The 22,579-nt window shown below is 38.4% G+C and overlaps 2 protein-coding genes across 6 annotated transcripts in view; both read left to right on the forward strand.

Annotated features, from left to right (window-relative positions):
- BMP5 (bone morphogenetic protein 5) overlaps positions 1–22,579 on the forward strand; it is a 217,220-nt gene that overhangs the window by 170,927 nt on the left and 23,714 nt on the right. The window contains exon 7 of one of the 2 annotated variants that reach the window (XM_066359169.1): positions 3,396–3,766. The exons of the other annotated variant lie outside the window; for it this stretch is intronic. Coding sequence (XP_066215266.1) covers positions 3,396–3,485 — 90 coding nt within the window. The 3' untranslated portion in view covers positions 3,486–3,766. Of the gene's footprint in view, positions 1–3,395; positions 3,767–22,579 lie in introns of those variants that run through there. 2 annotated transcript variants of the gene reach the window in all.
- HMGCLL1 (3-hydroxy-3-methylglutaryl-CoA lyase like 1) overlaps positions 1–22,579 on the forward strand; it is a 323,420-nt gene that overhangs the window by 18,840 nt on the left and 282,001 nt on the right. The window contains exon 2 of one of the 4 annotated variants that reach the window (XM_066359177.1): positions 3,941–4,026. The exons of 2 other annotated variants lie outside the window; for them this stretch is intronic. Coding sequence is in view for 1 of the 2 variants with exons in the window: in XM_066359176.1 (XP_066215273.1) it covers positions 8,762–8,776 (15 nt within the window). In the remaining variant the exon portion in view is untranslated. Of the gene's footprint in view, positions 1–3,940; positions 4,027–8,741; positions 8,777–22,579 lie in introns of those variants that run through there. One more of the 4 variants, XM_066359176.1, reaches the window with a different exon arrangement.

A 22,579-nucleotide genomic window follows, 5' to 3' on the forward strand; every position in this document is an offset into this window, starting at 1 on the left:
CTCTGACAAAAAAAGATAAAATTTTGATTTACATATATAAAAATAAGAATAGTAATTACCTACCCTTTTTGCTCCAAAGTGACTTTTTAAAAAAATCAGATGACTATATTTGTATATAAGGATTTCTGGTACCAAGAATTAACCAATCAGCCATGGCCTGTTGGCTCAGTGGTAGAGCATCGGCCTGGCATGTGGAAGTCCTGGGTTTAATTCCTGGTCAGGGCACACAGGAGAAATGACTATCTGATTTTCCGCCCTTCCCCTTCTCCTTTCTCTCTATCTCTCTCTTCCCCTCCCGCATCCAAGGCTCCATTGAAGCAAAGTTGGCCTTGGGTGCTGAGGATGAGTCCATGGCCTCCACCTCAGGCATTAGAATGGCTTTGGCCACAGTGGAGCAATGCCCCAGATGGGCAGAGCATCACCCCCTGGTAGGCGTGCCGGGTGGATCCCCATCAGGCGCATGCAGAAGTCTATCTGACTGCCTCCCTGCTTCTAACTGGGGAAAAAAATACAAAAAAAATTAACCAATCAGGTGCCACCTTATTTTGCAACAGGACCAATAAGATGGACTCTCTTATATAACCTATATAGTTATGGTTCAAAACTGGGTATTCATACCAAATGACTACCGTTGTGTTGGCTGTTGTCACTTTCTTTTTTAATTTTACAATCTAAGGGAAAAGAGGTCAGTGCACCTGACTAAATAGTTAGGTATTTTATGTTTTAAAAAGCCTTGTGTCACACTGGTTGAAAATCTCTAGTCTAATAGGTACTACGCTCAATATTTATGGCTTCGCTGGAAATATCATTTCCCCCCTCATTCCTTCTCCATCCCAAGAAAGAAATCTCAGGTTAGGGAACCACACATAAAAATGAAGCCCACTCCCATCCTCAGCCTCCTAACTCCTGTTTCTCTACTATTTTTGGCATATATTCCTGAAATTGTACATTTAATTTATGTGTGAAATTTCTTATTCTGAAGGAGCCATAGCTGAACTCTAGAGACAGCTGTAATGTTGGATCTGCCTGTCAGTCCGTTATGGCTAATTGCTATTGTGAGTTAGGTACTGGCTAGACATTTAATATACATCATTTCCTTCCATTCCTACCAGTCAAAGTGAGCATTTTTGTCCTCAATTATCGATAAGTAAATTGAGAGCCCTAAATGATAATTAAAGGATGGGGTTAGAATCTACATCTGCTACAATTAAAAATAAGTCCTTTATAAACTATGCAATATGTTCTCTAGCAATGTTAAAATAATTTTAGTACTTACCTCTGTTGTTACATTGGATTAGAAAATGTAGTCTTCCCTTCAGGAAATTTTAAGTTTTTTGTTTGTTTGTTTTGATGTAATTACGGTACTGCTTTGTGACTGGGAACATTATATGAAGGATATGACTGCTTTGGGTGCCTCTATTTTTTTCTCAAGTCATTAGAATATAGAATATATTTATATATACTTACACATGAATTTCATCTACTTTGAAGGGACATTCTTTTATTTTGAATAAAATTTTTATTTTTACTTTTGTAGTCCCCATACTGTCACTCATAGAAATTTGCATTTAACAGGCACTCAGTAAATTCAACAAATGTTTATACAACAAATTACATTTCCAGTTGACTTTGGAAACAGGTCAAGTAGTTAGAAAACTATATGAATTTTTTTACGCAATGTTTTTTATTGTTTATATAGAGTGAATGTATATGGACACAAGTTTCTCTCTATTGTTCATTCTGTAACTCACAATTTTAAATCATTCTTCCAAGGACTTTTCTCCATAAATTTTTAAAAAAAATTTTATCCAGTTCAATGAAATAGAGAATCTTTTGTGAAAGTGTGGAAGTATTTTGCCCGAGAAAAGGGCTTATGGCTGTGTGACAACAGGGGATGTTTGATTTAGATAAAAATTAGACCAAATGAGACAAAAAACAATGCTTACTATGAAATTGTAGTGATTTATTAAATAGTGTGAGGTGACTTTTTAAAAAAGTAAGGATATCTTAACTCCTCTCTTTCTGCCACACATATATACACCCACGTACCACAAATCTTACCTAAACGCATGTATGTTAGAGATTTTTCCAGGCATAAATTTATAGAATTAATTAACTGTTCTTGTGGGATGCTGCTATACTATCTTCTTCCATTCAAAATCCACTAAACAGGTGAGCATTGCATCAATCCTGGGGCTTCCATAACAAACGGAACAGAGGTCTCAAAGGGCTCTAGGTTCCATGGAGGAGATGGGTGGTAAAAGATTATTATAAGATACTATTTTTAAAATGCTATGAGAGGTGATAAATGGAGCATTTAGCAGAGGCATCTAACCCAGGGAAAACTTGGAGAAAGCAGCATTTATGCTGAATTTTGAACCTTTTTAAATTAGTTGTTTGTAGTGCCACGTTCAGTTGCATTCATTAGCCTCGGCAGATCATGTACCTTAATGAAAGGGAATGCTAGAGGATAGTGAATGCTTTTAGGACGTGAAATGCCTCCCCAAAGCATCTCTTCGTCTCCCAAGCCATCTTCCTAGACCCAGAGAACAGCTCCTGACAAGACACTGCAAACATCTCCTAACTAGTTGATATCCACTATGCCTCCTGATATCTGTTTTCCACATTCCAGTCAAGTAATAGGCTTGTATATCGTGTACTTTCCTGCTAAAAAAACACAAAATTCTAAATGACTTCCCAGAGTCCTTAGGAAAAAGAGGACACTGCTGGGAAGGGCTGATGATCTGCTGCCTCCCCACTTCTCGAGACTCATCTGGCAAGACGCGCCAGTCCCTTTCTGCATCTGGCATACCTGCCCTTTTAATCCGTTGCATTTATCATTCCAGCAGATTGCGGATTCAAAGCGCCCTCTGCCATCTTCCAGCTGTTTGTTCTCTGGCAAGTTGCCTAACTTCTCTATGCTTCAGTTTTCCATCTGTAACATGAGGGTGACAATATCCCCATTTACCTCTTAGTGTAAAGGTTATCCAAGTATATATGTAGGGACAAATATTTAATAACTGGTTCTCTACCCTAATGACCGTTTTAAATATGAAAATACTTTATACTGAAAGGTAGTTTATTATTTCATGCATTTAATACTTAAATAAGAACAATAAAAGAGTTACAAAAACTAGATTATAAGAGAGTTTTAAAATATTAATAAAAATATTAATACTTGAAAAAAACAATAAAATTCTTATTTAAGATATTTCCATATTGCTTCCTTCTCTTTTCTTTCTTTTTTTTTTTTTTTTTTTTGGTGAGAGAGACAGAGACAGAGAGATAATAGATACGGACAGACAGACAGGAAGGGAAATAGATGAGAAACATCAATTCTTTGTTGCAGCACTTTAGTTGTTCACTGATTGCTCTCTCATATGTGCCTTGATCAGGGGGCATCTAGCAGAGCGACTGACCCCTTACTCAAGCCAGTGACCTTGGACTCAAGCCAGCAACATTGGACTCAAGCCAGCAGCCATTGAGTCATCTCTGATCCCACGCTGAAGCTAGCAACCCCTCACTCAAGTTGGATGAGCTGTGTTCAAGATGATGAGCCCAAGCTCAAGCTGGCGACTTCGGGGTTTCACACCTGGGTCCTCTTTGTCCCAGGCCAACATTCTATCCACTGTGCCACCATCTGGTCAGCCTCCCTATTGCTTCTTGATTGGTATCCTAACTTGGAGTTTTCTTCACTTTTATCTGAGCATCGTCAGCTGTGTGATTTATCCTTAACCATCTTTTCACTGTAGGAGTAGGAATCCTACAAAGGAATAATGAGTTTTATGAAATTAATAAGTAAATATTACAAGCATAGTTCTGTCAAAATTTTTTTCACCTATGAGCAGAATGAACATCACTATGGGTGCTTAGAATATGCTGTTGCACAGATGAATGTTAAAAAAGAGTAAGGAATATAAATTTGTGATTTCCACATTAGGCGCTGCCCAGGCACCCACCATAGAGAGAACCCTGATTACCAGTGCCATTTAAATAACTGGCTCACTGAACTCAACAAAAAATTAGGTAGGTATTGGTTTGGCTGGACCGGTGTGAACCAGCTGAATCTCATCACTGTGTAGGGAGACACATAATAGAAACTAAATGCTTTAAACTATTTTTATTTATGGAGAGCCCCATGATATGTAGGAAAGTATATTAGACATTTGTGTATTCTATACATTGTTACATTTAACTCTGATCCTATCTTTCCTTCCTTTCCTAGGTCTATACTGGCAAAATCCATTATACATTACACTTCTAAAAAATCAAAACAAATGAAACCAAGACAAAATAAAAATTGGTCACATTATATATATTTTAAAATCAAATGAATTTTCAGACAAAAAATACTTAAAATAGTTTTCACTATTTAATTTTTTTCATCGCATATAATTTAAAGGTAGGTAAAATGAGAAGTTTTTAATACCATAGTCTTCTGGATCCAAGAGAGTCATCAGTCCAAAATTGGCAATGGTTCCAGGCAAATTTAGAAAATTCTCTCAAAGAATTGTCAACATTTCCTTTTAGAAGTGTGTTAAGTACTTTCCAAATGGATCTTTCACTGTTATACCCGGATTTTATACTGTGTACCTTATTCAAACTTTCTCCTGACCTTTGTTTATCTACACTTTGAAATATTTGCACAATTCTCTAATTAAGTATCAGAAAATATAAAAGATACTCTCTCACTTTTTAATGTCTAAAGAAAAAAGTCTAGTTACATACCATTCTGTCTTCTAACAAGTACCCTGAGGCTTATGTACACTTATGAGTTTAAGTTGAACACTTGTTAGAGAAATGCATTTATATTGGGATAAAGCATAAAGGCAGTGTTCAAAGAAGAAGCTCATCCTCAGGATTGGCCATAAAAAGAAAAAAAAGTTACATAATCTGCGCTATGTCAAAGGAGGGTAAAGCCATCTTTAAGAAATGTTACTAATCAGTATGTAATGTGTTTCTCTTTGTTATTGATGCTGTGACAAGCCATAAATCCTGGGAGCACTTATCTCTTCTATATGTGTCATGTGCCCCCTTCCCCCACTCTTACTCCCCTTCCTTGCCTGCCTTTACCTCATTCCTTTAACTGGTCTTAGTAAAATACTTCTTGCTGACTTAATGGGTAGAAGGCATTGATCAAACTCTTTAAAAACACAGAACTTTCAAAATAAGAAGCATGAATTTGGCTGTGTCATGGCTGTTGAACAGAACAGTAGTGTGTGAGGTTTGACATTAAGGCAACACTGTGGGAATATGGAATGGTCCAGTGGAACGAGTTATGAATGTGAACCTATATCTAAATTTCAGAAAGGTCTTACCACAGGCCCTTTAATCATGGCACTTTTCAAAAGAATCAATGTATGTTTCTTCTCTTCAAAAAGAAGATGGGTAATCCACCCATGTTATGTTTTCCAACTCTTTGGAACATGGTAGTGAATAACTTTTCTAATGCTATTGATTTTGCGGTAGGACTACATAAATTCTACAGAAAACACTGTAAATAGACCTTTAAAAATTGGAAAAAGTGGGAAGAAAGTTTCTCTCTATAACTTTTTATAACATGAAAAAGCTTGTCTTCTCTTTAATGAGCTTTTCACTACCATCTTGCTAAGATAACCATTTCAAAGCTTTAGCCGCCTTCTCTTATCCTTCCTGTTCTTTATTTTTATAATCTAGACTGCATTCCTGTTCTTAAACACATTGAAGATGTTTTAAATGATGCAAACAAAATAACACTGTGTTAAACTGAATTTCATTTACTTATGTGGAGATAAGTGAATTATGTAGAAGTTTAATATAAAAATACATAAAGAATATTAAGTTTAAAAAGATAACTGAAGCCCTCACTGGTTGGCTCAGTAGACAGCATCTGGCTCAGTGTGTGAAAGTCCTGGGTTCGATCCCTGGTCAGAATACACACGAGAAGTAACCATCAGCTTCTCTTCCCCTCTCTCTCCTCCTCCCTCTTCTCCTCTCTTCTCTTCCCTCTTCTCTTCCCTCTCCTCCTCTCTCTCTTCTCAACTCGCAGCCAGTGGCTCAAGTGGTTCAAGCATCAAGCCCAGATGCTAAGGATAGCTCAGTTGGTCCAAGGGCGTCAGCCTTAAGCGCTGACGATAGCTCGATTGATTCAAGCACTGGCCCCAAATAGGGGTTGCTGGGTGGATCCCAGTCAGGGTGCATATAGGAATCTAACTCCCATCCTCTCACTTAAAAAAAAAAAAGATAACTGAGTATTTAAGAGATAAAAACCTTAGTAATCAGGAGTAAAATGCTATTTTAATTTATAGAAAATGTTAGGTCACTATGAGAGAGACTTCTAATTTATTGAGGCCAAACCAGGTCAAGTTTAATAAAAAAAAAAGTCTGAGATTTTTGGATGAATCGTTTGTTGTAGCTTCTAAAATAAGTAATCTTTGCTATTCTCATTTTGTGAATTAGAATGATTTTTGTCTTCTAATATAATTTCATATGGTTTTTTATATTTATAAAAACTACAAAAATAGCTTAGACAAGTAGAGAATTTGGTTAAGTATTAGTATAAGGATGGGATTATTGAAAGGAATATATCAAGCCTGACCAGGTGGTGGCGTAGTGGATAGAGCATCAGACTGGGATGTGGAAGGACCCAGGATCGAGACCCCAAGGTTGCCAACTTGAGCACGGGCTCATCTGGCTTGAGTAAAAAGCTCACCAGCAAGGGGTTACTCGGTCTGCTGAAGGCCCGCAGTCATGGCATGTGTGAGAGAGCAATCAATGAACAACTAAGGTGTCGCTACGAAAAACTGATGATTAATGCTTCTCATCTCTCTCTCTTCCTGTCTGTCTGTCCCTATCTATCCCTCTATCTGACTCTCTCTCTGTCCCTGTAAAAAAAAAAAAAAAAAGAAAAGAAAAGAAAGCAATCAATGAACAACTAAGGTGTCGCAATGCGCAACGAAAAACTAATAATTGATGCTTCTCATCTCTCCATTCCTGTCTGTCTGTCCCTATTTATCCCTCTCTCTAAAAAAAAAGAAAAGAAAAAGAAAAAAAAGAAAGGAATATATCAAGGGCAACAGAGATAGATAATAGACAGTTGAAGAAGGAAATAAAATGTTCTAGCTTTAGAAAGAAGGCTTTCATCAAGAATGAATGCCATCCACCAAAAGATGGCATTTCTGTGTTATATACATATGTTTTGGGGTTAAAATGGTTAGCCTTAAGTATTTTTAAATCAAATCATGGTTGTAGGGGAGAAACCAATCTGTAATCTCTACCATCGTACAGAGGCAGGAAGCGCTTAGTGTGGAAGCTGAACAAGCCATGTGAAATACCTGAAACATCACTAATATAATTTATATCTTTTAAGTGTTGCCATCTTTGAATACTGTCCTTAGTCATAAATAATCCTGAGAAGTTCTGGGCCAGGAGGAGATCCTGGAGCAAAATGAGAGATTCTGAATAGGTGAAGTGCACTGAAGGGGACTGATCGAGTTCCAAGGAGACATTTCATTCGTGTTTAGGGTCTTCCCTCCTGGTAGATATGGGTATCAGAACAATCACGAGGCTGACTGGGGGGTTCTGTTTTATAATGTCTGTGACCACTGAGTAGAAGGTGGTACATCAATGTAGCCTCTGAATTATAATGAAGCCAATGTCTGCTAAAAAGAATGCTTATTAATTTATTGTTTCCAAATTGAAAATATCAAACTAAATAGTTTAGAATTCATTTTTGGATTAGACCATGGAAATATCTAGGCTAAGAAAACTTATAGTACTCGAAGGAAGAAACTTTTATAATAGAAATGTGCAAAGTTTTATAGCTTTTAACCTGTGAGTACTAAATACACAGTGGTGATGGCTTTGTGCTCGTTCAATAGTTGAAATGGGAAACAGAGAAAAAATAGCTCACATTCCAGAGTTTGGTATTTCAGTTTGTATATGTCTGAATACCAGACTGGTACGAAAACCAGTATCGCATTATGACTTACCTGGAAATGAAAGTTTCGCAATGAGTAATTTTACTCAATAACAGAGCGTAATTTTCCAGTAATTATCATCAGCCATGCATCCATTTTGTATCCTTCACCACCTGAGATTTACAGATAGCAGGTATAATCACAGTGCTTTGTGTTCTGGTAGTTTTTGTCTTAGCTCTTTTAACATAATAGTAGGTTCTTTTCTTATTTTGAAACCAGTAAGCTTTCTCAATTGTGTCCTGCAAGAAAGAGGTAAAGTCCAAAGTTGATTTAATTCCTTTGAGTCCTTTAATTTTATGTAAGGCTTTCTCTTTGCCATAAAATCAGTTTCAGATCAATTCAGTGCTGCTTTATGTAGATTTGAATCAAGACCAAATACTTATTTTATATTTCACACATTTGAAAACTCAAGAGTAAGCATATTTTTAGCTGGACTTTCTCTTTCTAAATTCTTGGTCGTCTTATGCTTTAGGAAATGGAAAAGAAACTAGCACTGGCATTCTACATGGTGTAGTTTGGATCTTTGATTTATCTGGCTTCCGTTCACATGCTAAGGATTTGGCATAGTGAGGCCAAGACCATTATAAAGAGACCCCTTGCTTCTGAAATACTGGGAGCATTATGTTCACAATGCAAGAAAGCTGAAAAACATTACTTTCATTATAATTGGAGCTGCTATAACAATCCTGTAGACGTACTGTTTATATCTGGATTTATTTTTCCCAATAATTCGTTGTAAAGGCCTTACATTTTTATTTTGTAGATGGCTGAAAAAATTGGTTAAATGAAATCAAGATGTGCTGATGCCAGAAAGATGTGTAAGCAATGAAATATGATGACTTAGAAAGTAGGTTTTGTTCCTACATCATCCAGGCTTACCACTTACACTATTCACATACATTGGATACCTGCCATATTTCTACTCTGCAGTAGGAAGAACTGGCCCAGAAGCTTCCTCTTTGTATATTTATGTGGGTGGGAAAGGAAATCCTCTGGAAAAGTTAGTTTGGTAAAAGTTATTGTAATTTTTGTGAACCTAGATCTAAATACTCATAGAAATTTTTAAATTATTTTTTAAATTGATTTACTTTAATTGAATTGAGCTGGTAGTTGAATGCCACATGGACAGACTCAGTAACAAATTTGGTTACCACTTAGGTGTTTCATTTAAGCATAATATTTTCTCATTATTGCTGACACATATTATTACTCTGTACTGATCATTATTTACCTATTCTGCTGTGGCACCTATTCTCTGACACCAGCAAGGGGTTTTTCAATTCAGTGTAATTCTGACATTGACTACCCAGAATTAGTGTCAACCCCACAGGTTAAAGGCAAAGTTCTTCGTGAGACTGGCCCCACTCTTTGCTTCAGATGCTACCTGCAAGTCTCGGAGACACCTGCATTTTTTATCAACCTGCTAAAAAGTCAGAGGTTCCTATACCTTCCACTCGGGTTTGATAATTTGCTAGAATGACTAACAGAACTCACCCAAAGCACAATGTTTAAGATCACAATTTCGCTAAGAAGAGTACATACAGCTCAGGAACAGCCAAATGAAGAGGCACACGTAGATGATGTCTGGGGTGGGGTTAGGGCGTCCAAAGCTTCCGTGCCCTTTTTTTTTTTCACTTTTGTAGATTCTGGGCATGTAACCCTCCCTGCATATCAGTGTCTTCACTAACTCATAAGCACCACTGAGTTTATTGTTCAGAGTTTTTATTGAGGTTTCACTATGTGGGCATGGTTGATGAAATCATTAGCTATGTGATGAACTCAAACTCCCATTCTGTTCCCCTTGCAAAAGTTTGGGGTAGCCCAAGTTTCTAAGCTTGTGGTTGGTCCTTCTGGCCAGCCCCAGGTCCTGAAGCTATCAAGGAGCCCATCATGAGTCACCTGGTTGTCATAACAAAGACACTCCTACTCAAAAAATGTCCACTCAGGAAATCCAAGTATTTTTGAAACTCTAAGCCAAGAACCAGGAATAAAAACTAGAAAATCTTTATTATACCACACATATAGAAGTTTAACTAAAAGTTATTTAAGTGATCCTTTCAAAACAGTTATTGACTTATTTACTTATTTTTGTGGCAGACACAGAATCAGAGAGAGGGACAGATAGGGACAGACAGACAGGAAGGGAGAGAGATGAAAAACATCAATTCTTCATTTCAGCTCCTTAGTTGTTCATTGATTGATTTCTCATATGTGCCTTGACCAGGGGGCTACAGCAGACTGAGTGACCCCTTGCTCAAGCCAGCGACCTTGGGCTCAAGTTGGTGAGCCTTGCTCAAACCAGATGAGCCCACGCTCAAGCTGGCAACCTCGGGGTCTCGAAACTCGGTCCTCCACATCCCACTCCGACACTCTATCCACTGCACCACTGCCTGGTCAGGCGACAGTTATTTAGTGCTAATTTATTACAGAGAGACTAATAGTTTTTTAATTGGTCTTCTAGAATTATTATAACTGATTGAATTATTATATAAATAATAATAAAATAGAAAATGTCAATAAACCTTGAGGATTAAAAACATAACATTTTATATCATATAGTAAAATGATTTAAAAAATGGCTGCTACTAGAATATGTTTATTGTATTTAACATCACTTTTCTTTTAAAAATTTAAATATGTTTGAATTTGTGAAAAAGTAATTTTCCTTTTCTGTGTTTTTCTATTATTTTTATCCAAATAGAGTTGACATTTAATCTTATATTAGTTTCCCGTATACAGCATAGTGATAAATGTATGTAATTTACAAAGTGATCCCCCTGATAAATCTAGCACCCATCTGGCACCATACATAGTTATTACAGTATTATTGACTATATTCCCTATACTGTACTTTACATCCCTCTGATTATTTTGTAGCTTCCAGTTTGTACTTCTTAATCCCTTTACCTTTTTTACCCAGCTCTCCAGCCCCCTTTCCATCTGGCAACCATCAGTTTGTTCTTTGAATCCATGAGTCTGTTTCTGTTTTGTTTGTTAATTCATTACTATTATTTTTTTACATGTCACATATAAGTCAATCATATCATAGTTGTCTTTCTTTGTTTGACTTAGTTCACTTAGCATAACACCCTCTAGTTCCATATATGTTGTTGTAAATGGTAAAATTTTATTATTTTTTATGATCAAGTAATATGATATATGCAGCACCACTGAATATATGCAGCACCACCTCTTCGTCCATTCCTCTATCAATGGATGCTTAGTTCACTTACATATCTTGATTATTGTAAATAATGCTTCACTGAACATAGGGATGCATGGAGGAAAATATTTGTCAATGATATGTCCAATAAAATTTATAAATAGCCTGCCCTGTGGTGGAGCAGTGGATAAAGCGTCGACCTGGAAATGCTGAGGTCGCCGGTTCGAAACCCTGGGCTTGCCTGGTCAAGGCACATATGGGAGTTGATGCTTCCAGCTCCTCCCCCTGTCTCTCTCTCTCTTTCTCTCTCTCTCTCTCTCTGTCTCTCTCTCTCCCTCTCTCTCTCCTCTCTAAAATGAATAAATAAAATAAAATTTTAAAAAAACTTATAAATAACTCATTCAACTTAACACCAAAAACACAATCAATCAATTACAATTAATAAAAACGGGCAAAAGATACGAATAGACATTTCTCCAAAGAAGACAAATGACCAATAGACAAATGAAAAGATGCTTAATGTCACTAATTATGAGAGAAATGCAAATTAAAAACACAATGAGAAATCACCCACACTCTTTAGAATGGCTATATCGTCAATAAATCAACATACAGTGAGTGTTGGTGAGGATGTGGAAAAAGAGAACTCTCTTACACTGTTAGTAGGATTGCAAATTTGTGTAGCCACTATGAAAAACAGTATGGAGATTCCTCAAAAAATTAAAAATAAAACGACCTTTTTTTTTTTTTTTTTTTTCCTGAAGCTCCAGGAGAGACAGTCAGACAGACTCCCACATGCGCCCGACCCGGATCCACCCGGCACGCCCACCAGGGGCGATGCTCTGCCCCTCCGGGGCGTCGCTCTGCTGCTACCAGAGCCACTCTAGCGCCTGGGGCAGAGGCCAAGGAGTCATCCCCAGCGCCCGGGCCATCTTTGCTCCAATGGAGCCTTGGCTGCAGGAGGGGAAGAGAAAGACAGAGAGAGAGGAAGGAGGGGGGGGGGTGGAGAAGCAAATGGGCGCTTCTTCTATGTGCCCTGGTCAGGAATCGAACCCGGGTCCCCCGCACGCCAGGCCGACGCTCTACCGCTGAGCCAACCGGCCAGGGCCTAAAACGACCTTTTGACCTAGCAATTCTACCTCTGAATCTTTATCCAAAGAAATCTAAAATACTATTTTAAAAAGATATATGCTACCCTATGTTCTGTTTTTTTATGTTATTGCTCTTTAGTTTTTCAGTTCTTCTAATGTGACCAATAGTAAATATAAATACTTATCTCAGTAAGGAAATTTGAAATAAGCAAATTTTTAATTAACTATTTCCAGTGAAAAGCTGTATTTTTCACTGCACTTTTTTCTGGGTTATCTGATTCTAATTCTGTGAGTGATTTGTGCCTTTATCTGTCCTGGAGTATTTCACAACCTTATGAGTTATAACTAGCAGTGATGAAAAATAATTCTTATCTTTAGACATGCAAATAAATTCCATCTGATGTTTACTTGAATTACTCTACTATGAAGGATTCAGTTTTGTGTCTATTTACAAATTCAATTCAGTATTCCTCAACTTAATTTGTAGTGAAGTGTGACTTTTAACAAACTAAAAGTACCTCTTATATTTTGTTAAGACAAACGAGAACATAATTTTTAGGGAAATTATATGAAAGTTATTTATATGTTGACAACCCTAACATTTATATCTCTAATCTAGCTTTTTAGCCCCGATGTTAGATTCCGGGGTTTTTATCCTAAGCAACTGAAAGAATGGAATTGAAGAATTGACTGATATTAAAAAGGCTGCACATAGAGCTGATCTGAGGATGAATGTCCCAGACAATTAGATACAGTATATGAGGTTTGAATTAAATAGCAAAGTCTCAGTAGAAATAGAAATTGGGAACTGTCAGTGTTTATATAGTATTTTATAGCCGGGGGGACTGAATAAGATAATTAAGAGTGGTCAGTGTAGACGGAGAAGAGAAAAAGAAAGAGCCCTGGGATCTGTACATCATTACATGCCTAGAGGTGTAGGTGTGTTGGGCCATCTGCCATTGTGCGACTGTAATAAATGGAATGGCCCACCATTTTCTGGCTCCACTGTTCCTTCACCGTCTGCCCAAATCCAACGAGAATCCACATGGCCGTGGTGCTGAGCACTGGCCTTATATCTGGCATAGGCAGCAGGATTCAGAACAGATTGGTATGGAGCGGCAGGTATTCTTGAGAAGTAGGGTAAAGGACTGGTTGTTGTGCCCAGTGGTGTATGGTTTCCCATAGCTGTCCATTTGGGGACAATAGGCTGGCTATTTTTTACAGCCCTGAGAGAGGCTGCTCCAGGAAGAGCTGCAGGTGAAAGTTGAACACCAATGGCTCCTGGAACTGGAACAGTCACTGGAGAAAAAGTGGTAGATCCAAGAACTGCAGGTCAGGCTGAAGGCTAAGAACTAGCAATGGCTTGACATGGAGCGAGCTTTGGAGAAGGAGGCCAAACAGTTCACAAGTTGTAGTTTCCCTGGACATTGAATGTTGGCAGTTGCATTTTTTTGGAGGAACAACTGCAGGTTTAGCTTTAGGCTGAAAGCCAGCAGCCACAGGGGCCAAAGATGGAGCTATGCCAGTGGTATGGCTCTGAGTCGGTAGGGGCAGGTGTTTTCAGCTCCTCTTCTGAGGATGAGGAGCCTTGGGCTGAAGCTGCCATCCACACACTCAGAGCTCAGCCAGTGGTTGCCCAGAAGGTAAAAACCTAGCAGCCAAGAGTCCCTCATGGGCAGCCACAGACTCCTCCCCAGGTAATGGATCACTCTGTGGTCCGGCCCTATACCCAGGCAGAGTTGTTGGAGTTAGGGGTGACAGTTCAGGCAGAAACCCACTGAGCCCCTGGTAGTCTGGTTACTGAGATAGTGGGACGTAGGGGTGGATGGCATCATGCTCACTGGAGCAAAGACAGAGAGATTGGCCACCCTTGCCACATACTCCTCCTTAAGGCAGCGTCTTTAGAGCTGCCATGATGGCAGGGATGAGGGGAGAGGCCTGAGGCTCTATGTGAACCTAGTCGCCTGTAATGGACCTTTACCTTGGTGATTTGCACAGACAGCTGGGCTGTGTATCATGGACTGACCCTTGGGCTGTGACCAGAGTGGGGCACCAGCTAGCTCCCTTGTTGAATGAACATGCCGCTTTTGGAAAGTATGGGAGACCCTGATGGCGGGGGCCTAGGTCTGGTAGAGGCCCTCCTGCACTGGAAAGCTTCTCTCCTCCAGCTGGAGAGATGCACCAAGGACACATTATGGTTTCCATGGACACAGCCCTGAACTATACACGCCCTTCCACGTACCATGGAGTAGGGAGCTAGAGGTGGGCCTCCAGTCTGTGCCTTGGGAGAGTGCTCAGGGAGACATTGTGAAGGGCACCTTTGTAATTGTTGCAATTGTATAACTTGTGCTGTTGCTATAGTTTGTTTGTTTATGTAAAGTACTTCATTCCCCACACAGGGATACTTGTGATATAGATTGCAAAGTGAGCAAAAGGGGTGGAATGTTAGGTAAACAAGTGTGTTTTAGGTTTGCTCCCTTGTTTTGGGGCAGCACCATACGTGTATAGTCTATGGGAGGCCTCAGGTGCTTGCCCTCAGGGTGGCGGATTTCAAATTGTGGACTGCCTGCCTCCATGGGGACAGGTGATTGTTGGCTGGAGAAGGGGTATTTCTGCCCAGCCTGTTTTGCTGGGGAATGCTGAGGGGCTTGGGAGCCCTGCTGAGGCTGGTGGGGGCGGTGAGTCTGGGAGAGTCCAGAGAGAAAATTGAAAGCAGTCTTGTCTCCTTGCTTGTTTGTCCGCCATTGCAAGACTCTAATAAATGGAATGGCCCGCCATCCTCGGGCTCCACTGTTCCTTTACTGTCTGCCCAAATTCAGTGTGAGCCTGCATGTCCATGGCAGCAGCCACTGCATTTACAAGGTGAAACCAGCAAAGAAAGCTGAGGAGGAGCAGCCACTAAGTTAGGAGGTAAACAGCCAAACTGTGTTATCTTGCAAGCCAGGTGTAAAAAGTGTATCAAGGAAATCAATCAAATGGCCTTGAGAGGTCAGTTAAGATGAGGGCTTAGAATCAATCCCTGGCTTTACCTATGTGGAAGTCATTATTACTCTTAATAAGACAAAAAGGGTGAGGGCAAATACTTGACTGAAAGTCAGTATTAAAAAGTAATGGGAGGAGAGACAAATGCAGACTAGTCCATCTTTTAACTAACTTGTTTATGTCAGTGTCTCCGCAATCTGGAAGCTACAATGATCCCTTTAAAACTTAAGTCGGATATAGTCACTCTCTACTACACACTCTCCCATTTCACTGAGAGTAAAGGCCAAATTCCAAATCCACCTTCTCCATTATTTTTCTCACCTTACCTCCTACTCTTTCTTAACTGGATCCTTTCTGTTTAGTCATCCAAGCCTCATTGCTAAAGCCTCTGCCTCAGCAGCTTTGTTCTTTTCTTTTTTTAGATTTTATTTATTCATTTTAGAGAGAGGAGAGAGAGAGAGAGAGAGAGAGAGAGAGAGAGAAAGGGGGAGGAGCAGAAAGCACCAACTCCCGTATGTGCCTTGAATAGGCAAGCCCAGGGTTTTGAACCGGCGACCTCAGCATTCCTGGTTGATACTTTACCCACTGCGCCACCACAGGTCAGGCCGGCTTTGTTCTTCTTCAGCCCTTTCATTGAAATAGTCTTCAGTCTTTCTCTGAAAGTCATTTGAATGAGGTCTTTTTTTTTTGTACTAATTTATGAAAAATCACACTTTCTTCCATCACCTCCCACAGAGATACTCACTTTTTGGACTTGAGTTTTGTTGTAAGCATTTATCCCTAGCTAATATATGTTATATATTTATCTTTTATATTGTTTTTCCCCCTTTCTACAATGTTAACTCCATAAGGGCAGGAAATAAATGTATTTTGTATCCTATTCTATTTTCTCCACTTAAAATGCCACTTGCCACCCAGTAGAAATGCAGTAAATATTTGTTGACTAGGCAAGTGAGAGAGATGCCATTTAGCTCTGTATAAAATGAATCTTTATTGTAGTTTCTCACAGCAAAGATAAACACCAGCATATTACATCACAGTTTATTTATAAATCATAAGTGAAACTTTTATGAGTACTTTAAAAATTGATGAAATTATAGAAAATATGGGTTTTTGAAGGAAATTCAAATGTAAAATAGCAGATTAAGATACTTTAAAAAATATATATATATATATAAAACTAGAAATAGTACTAGTAATTTGAACTTTATTAGATAAAGTGAAAAAGACATTCAGACATAACACAGTGATAATCTCTGCTTCTATGAAGTTAGTAAACTATTAGGGGTAGTATATTTTGGAACCAACACTTCAGTATATATTTTCTTAGATTAAAAATAACCTGAAATATCTGTTTAATCATAAGATTGCTGTCATGTGATTCAATTGTATTACAACATGTGAAACACAAAAAAGAGATATAAAGATTCTTGTAAGTAGTAACAAACACTACAAAAAAAAAAGAAAGTTAAAAAAGTGATTATTGGGCAGGGAATGAGGGAAAGAGAGTAAAGAGAGACAAATATATGGTGATAGAACATGATTTGACTTTGGGTGAGAAATGAAAAATGTTTGTAGGCAAATTATAAAAGACAAAGCCAGAATGATCAATAAACTAATCACAAAAATTAGGGGATATTTCAAAATGAATATGAAGTGATTTTAAAAAAAGAAGCATTTAATATTTTTTATTAAACAAGAACATCAGAAAAGCAAACAACAAGTCAAAGAAAGTTGTTCGATTATGCAAATGAGATGCAAACTCAATTATCATGCTTGAATAGCAAGTGACAAACTGGTGAGGCTCAACAAAAGTATGTCAAACTGGACGAGAGTGCCACCCATTGACTGTGCAGTAGGATGTATGGTCACCCAAGGCTGCCAAAACACACTGACAGTGACGAGCATAGACAGGATCAAATTGTCCAGCAGTTCTTGTGGAATTGTCTGCTACCCTTGCTCCAGGGCAACTTCCAGCTCAAACAGTGTTGTGAGAAGCATTGGACAGTTTGCCAGATGTCTTCCCAGTGAATTCCAAGCATGTTCAATGGGATTCAGGTCTGGAGAACATGAAGGCCAGTCCATGCATTCGAATTCCTGCCTCCTGAAGCATGTTGTTGACGAGATGTGCATGGTTGGGCCTTGCATTATTATCCATGAAAAGAAAATTATTTCCAACTTCTCCAGCATAGAGTACCACTGTAGGGTGAAGGAACTCATCTTGATACCTGACAGCAGTCAACAGTCCATTTCTGATGATGTCCCCACAGCTCTGTTGCATTGCTGCACCTGTTCCTTCTTACCAACAAGGTCAAGTAGCGGACATCTCTTGCTATTGTGGAAAAGATGAGCAACCTGGTCCATTTTCATACTGTGCTAGTCCCTTGAAAGCAATTCCATAGTCTGCTAATCACACTTTGGGAAGGTCCAAGTGCTATTGCCACTGTTGTCTGTGTTTGACCAGCTTCAACATGTCCTATGGCTCTCCAGGCTTCACATTTGGCAAATCGTGTTGCAGGGGCATTGCTAGGGCTGGGAAATTGCAGGATGTGCACTTTCAAGATCAGGGAATGTGCAGAAACTCTAATACTTTCAGCCTTTTGTATAGTGCATTTTTACCAATGAAATAAAAATTGGTTTTGCATCTCATTTGCACACTTGAACAACTTTCTTTGACTTGTTGTTTGCTTTTCTGATGTTCTTGTTTAATAAAAAATAATCAAATGCTTCTTATTTTAATCACTTCATATTCATTTTTAAATATCCTCTATTTTTGTGAACAGTGTATTACTAGATTCTCAACTGGCTTAGAAATAAGAAAAATGCTTATTAAAATAATAAGGAAATACTACCTTATACTCAGATGGACAAATAGTTTAAAAACTATGGAATAAATCTTTGTTGTAGGGATGTAACCTAATACAACCAATTTCTAGAAAAGTGAAAATATCTATGATCCTATGATCCAGTTTTGCTATGCTATTCAAGACCTTGGCCACACTTTAAAACTTCTAAATAAGTTCACTTGGTTATAATGCTGAGAAGACAGGAACGGAATAGTTTTGTAACCAAAAAAATTGAAATCTAACTATCTTGTAGCCTGTTTGGAAGCTTCTTAATTGAGAGATGATAAATGGTCAGCATGGGGTTTAGAAATGGGACATAAAGGTAAAAAATGTATCACTACTGCTCTATTACTTCCTATGAAAAAGACAGATTATCAATCGGGATAAAATATCTGAATCTTTGGACTAGTATATTTCTGTATTGCAGGGTTTTTCAGTCTTGGCTCTGTGAATATTTGGGGATTAGTAATGTTTTTCATTTAAAAAAATGAAAAATGGGGTGGGGATGTTTTGTGCAATGTAGAATGTGTAGCTGCATTCCTTTTCTACTGATTACATAGGACATTGATAGGTAGCCCTGGAAGGGAAAGAATTTGTCTCAGCTCTATAGAGTTGCATTGATCAGATGCCATTGCATTTGGCCTGAAGGTAATAATTCTGATTCCACAAATTGGCATTCCCACTAGAGTTGATATCATTCTCTCTGAACTTTGTGTTTACTAATGAAAGTCCAGTTTCTTGACTTTCAAAACTGAGGAACAGAACCTAGAAATGTGAAAACATCCCTGTGTGATTGCCTTATCAAACCCTGCCTATTTGACTGGTTGCACTTTCTAGATACCATCCCTGTCATAGTTCTTTTAACTGCAACAGCAGTCAGTAATATTTTGATACACTCAGTCCTTTCTAGGAATCTATGATAAGAAAATGAGATGTATTAGGATAAAGATTTATGTATGGAGAATTCATCACCACTCTGATTCAAATTATAAAAATTCAGTTAAATCTACTGAAGGAGAACAAAACAAACAAGAAAACCAAAAACAGCCCTGGCTGGTTGGCTCAGCGGTAGAGCGTCGGCCTGGCGTGCGGGGGACCCGGGTTCGATTCCCGGCCAGGGCACATAGGAGAAGCGCCCATTTGCTTTTCCACCACCCCCCCTCCTTCCTCTCTGTCTCTCTCTTCCCCTCCCGCAGCCAAGGCTCCATTGAAGCTAAGATGGCCCGGGCGCTGGGGATGGCTCCTTGGCCTCTGCTCCAGGCGCTGGAGTGGCTCTGGTGGTGGCAGAGTGATGCCCCGGAGGGGCAGAGCATCACCCCCTGGTGGGCAGAGCGTCACCCCTGCTGGGCGTGCCGGGTGGATCCGGGTCGGGCGCATGCGGGAGTCTGTCTGACTGTCTCTTCCCGTTTCCAGCTTCAGAAAAATACAAAAAAAAAAAAAAAAAAAAGAAAACCAAAAACAAAGTATGAGTAACATATATGTATATATATTTTAAAAATTCTGGGAAGGACAACAGGGAGCTGGATTTATGTACTACTGGATCCAGAAACCCAAATAAAGTCAAAATTACCTTGGTCTAACTTTGTATCTTATCCTTCTTCTGGGTTAACTTCTCTTAAACTGTAGCTGAGCATTCCCCTATGAGGTGGATCATGAATAATATTAAAAAATATTTGTAAGTCACCCATCATCCAAAGATAAGAACAACTAACAGTTTTTCTTCCAGGCTTTATGTATATAAGTATGATATATAATTGTATACACAATAATACCTCTGAATACACACACACACACACACACACACACACATGTATACATAATTATGTGTGTAGCAAACTGAGTATGCATAATTTCATAGTCTGCTATTTGTTATTTAGCACTTTTTAATGAAAGTTTCCTTGTTGTATATTTCATTTAAAAATGGTGTTTGGAATGCCCAGTGTTTTATTCTGTCTGCTTTTACATAATCATTTCTTACAAGGTGTTTTCAACATTTAAGATGACTTCAATATTTTATAAAATAAATGCCAAAATAAAAATGGTCAGAAATTCACATTTCCTATTGTGTCCAACTACAAATTTCTAGTTACAGAATTAGTGAGTGCAGGGATATATACATTTTTATAGTCTCAAAATATTTTTATTTATTGAACTTATTAGGATGACAATGGTAACAAAACTTCACAGGTCTCAGGTGCATGATTCCAGAACACATCCTCAGCACACCATATTTTGTGTCAGGATATATACATTTTGAAGATTTTAAAAATAATTGCCAAAGTGACTTTGAGAATGTTGTTTTGATTTAAACTTTCAGCAGGATTGTATGAGAATGATTTTATTACTATAAATCTGCTAACATTTATTACTATAATTTATAACATTGTTATAATTTGCAAATATTTTTGCCAATTTGACAGATGTTTTGATTTGTTTGACTAGCTTTTCATGCATTTATTAATTTGCACATCTTACTTTCAGAATTATCCAAGCTTGTGTTTGCCAATTTTATATTGAGTTATTTTTCTTTTCCTAATTTGTTGAAAAGAGATATTCATTTGTATATTAATTAAGATTTTATATTATATGATGCAAACATTTTTAGTGTGTCCTTTCTTTATAATTTTGTGATGTTTTGATGTTAACTTTAGATTCACATGTCAGATTATCACTTTTTTCCTTTCTACTTACCGTAGTCACCAACACCCATTGTTTTTGTGTTTTTTTAGATTTTTTATTTATTCATTTTAGTGAGAAGAGGGAGAGAATGAAGGGGGGCGGGTGGAGCAGGAAGCATCAATCCCCATATGTGACTTGACCAGGCAAGCTCAGGGTTTCAAACTGGTGACCTCAGCATTCCAGGTCTACACTTTATCCACTTGCACCACCACGGGTCAGGCTATTAACACCATTGTTGCATTTAGACATTATTATTGTATCAGCATAAATCTAATTTCAAACATGCTCTCCTTTTCAGCTTTCTAGCTCACTCCCTCTAATACTTCAACTTTGATAAGTCTCCTTCCCTCCGGGGCTTTCTATCCATTAGTCCTCATTATCTTTCACTCTCCTTCAAGTCCTGATTTCCCTCCTTACCTAGAAAATAAATCCTATTGAGACAATAAATTCATAGAATACGTCCTAAACTCCCTAGCCCTCTTAGTCTGTTTTTTGCGTGTTCAACAAAACCCAATCCTGATTGGAATGTACTCTAGACTGTTTGTCACATGACTCAATGTGATGGGAAAAAAATGCAGCCAGGTTAACCAGTCTCCCAACAAATCAGTGACCACATCCTCAACTGGGCCTTTCTGCTATAGTCCACATTATAGTTCCTCAAACCATTGACATCCTTCCTTCCTCTTGACTACAAGTTGATGATCTCACTTCCCATTTCACAAAGGAAATAGAAGTAATCAGCAGAGGATCCACATCCCCTAACTACCATACCTGACAATTTGTGTTTGAATGCTAGGAACACTTTCCCAGACTTCTGCTTTTTATGGGTACCCTGCCCTGGTTCCCATGAAAAGCAAGTGTGACATTTACTCAATCACAGTCTCTCTTCTCTGATCCTTACTTAATTCTAGAAATAGCTCCCTCTCTGTACTGTCTTCTAATGCATCTAAGTGGTTATTGTCCAGGGACCAGATCAGACCTATGAATCTGCAGCAAAACCAGCATGGCTTCATAGGGTACCATGTGGCCACAGGTTTGCTTCTTCATTATCATGAGATGACCTAATCCCCACAGTCTTTCTATAGATTCAGACAAACTACGGAACAAAATATTGGAGAAGAGTATTCAAAGGACTGCCTTTCTCCACAAGGAGTGTGAGCCAACTGTTAAAAACTACGTAAACCATTAGATTCCTCTAATGAACAATGTGAACTGAGGAATGGAACAGAGGCAGAGGTGGGATCAAAGGGACCAGAGGGAAAGTGGAAGAGAAGATGGGATCAGAGAAGGGAAAGAGATTATTGAAATTATATATACAGAACACAGCATTATAGAGAACAGGACAGCAAATCCTGGAGGGAAGGGGGGAAAGCATTGGGGGGAGGGGGCAAAGGGGGCCCGAGGGGAACACGGGGGTGGGGGGAGATATATTTGGTGGGACACTTGAATATATGTAAACACAATAAAATAAAATGATAAAAAAACCCACAACTACGTAAACCAGAAGATACCGTGATATATTTCTTTAAAAGCTGAGTGTCTCTCTCTTCTAGTTAGCTAGGTAGAGTAATTTTTGTTAGCACTTTTGCATAGGGTAATACATTTTCAACACCCTAAATGAAATATGAAGTTAAAAATGTAGTTAAGTGCCAACTTTCTTATTCTGACTGAGCAGTATTAATATAATTGGTAAATAAAATGATGTAGGTTCCAGCCTTCAGTGAATGGAGGTAAAGAAACCCCCCTAGTACTTTCAATTAACTAGCTAGAAAATATTTCTGAAGAAATATTGTATTCAAAAATAGAAAATTTATTTCTAATATAAGTTTGTAGATATTTATTGCCACACTTAAACAAAAT

This window comes from Saccopteryx leptura, chromosome 1 (genome assembly GCF_036850995.1).
Source record: "Saccopteryx leptura isolate mSacLep1 chromosome 1, mSacLep1_pri_phased_curated, whole genome shotgun sequence".
NCBI classification, from domain to species: domain Eukaryota; kingdom Metazoa; phylum Chordata; class Mammalia; order Chiroptera; family Emballonuridae; genus Saccopteryx; species Saccopteryx leptura.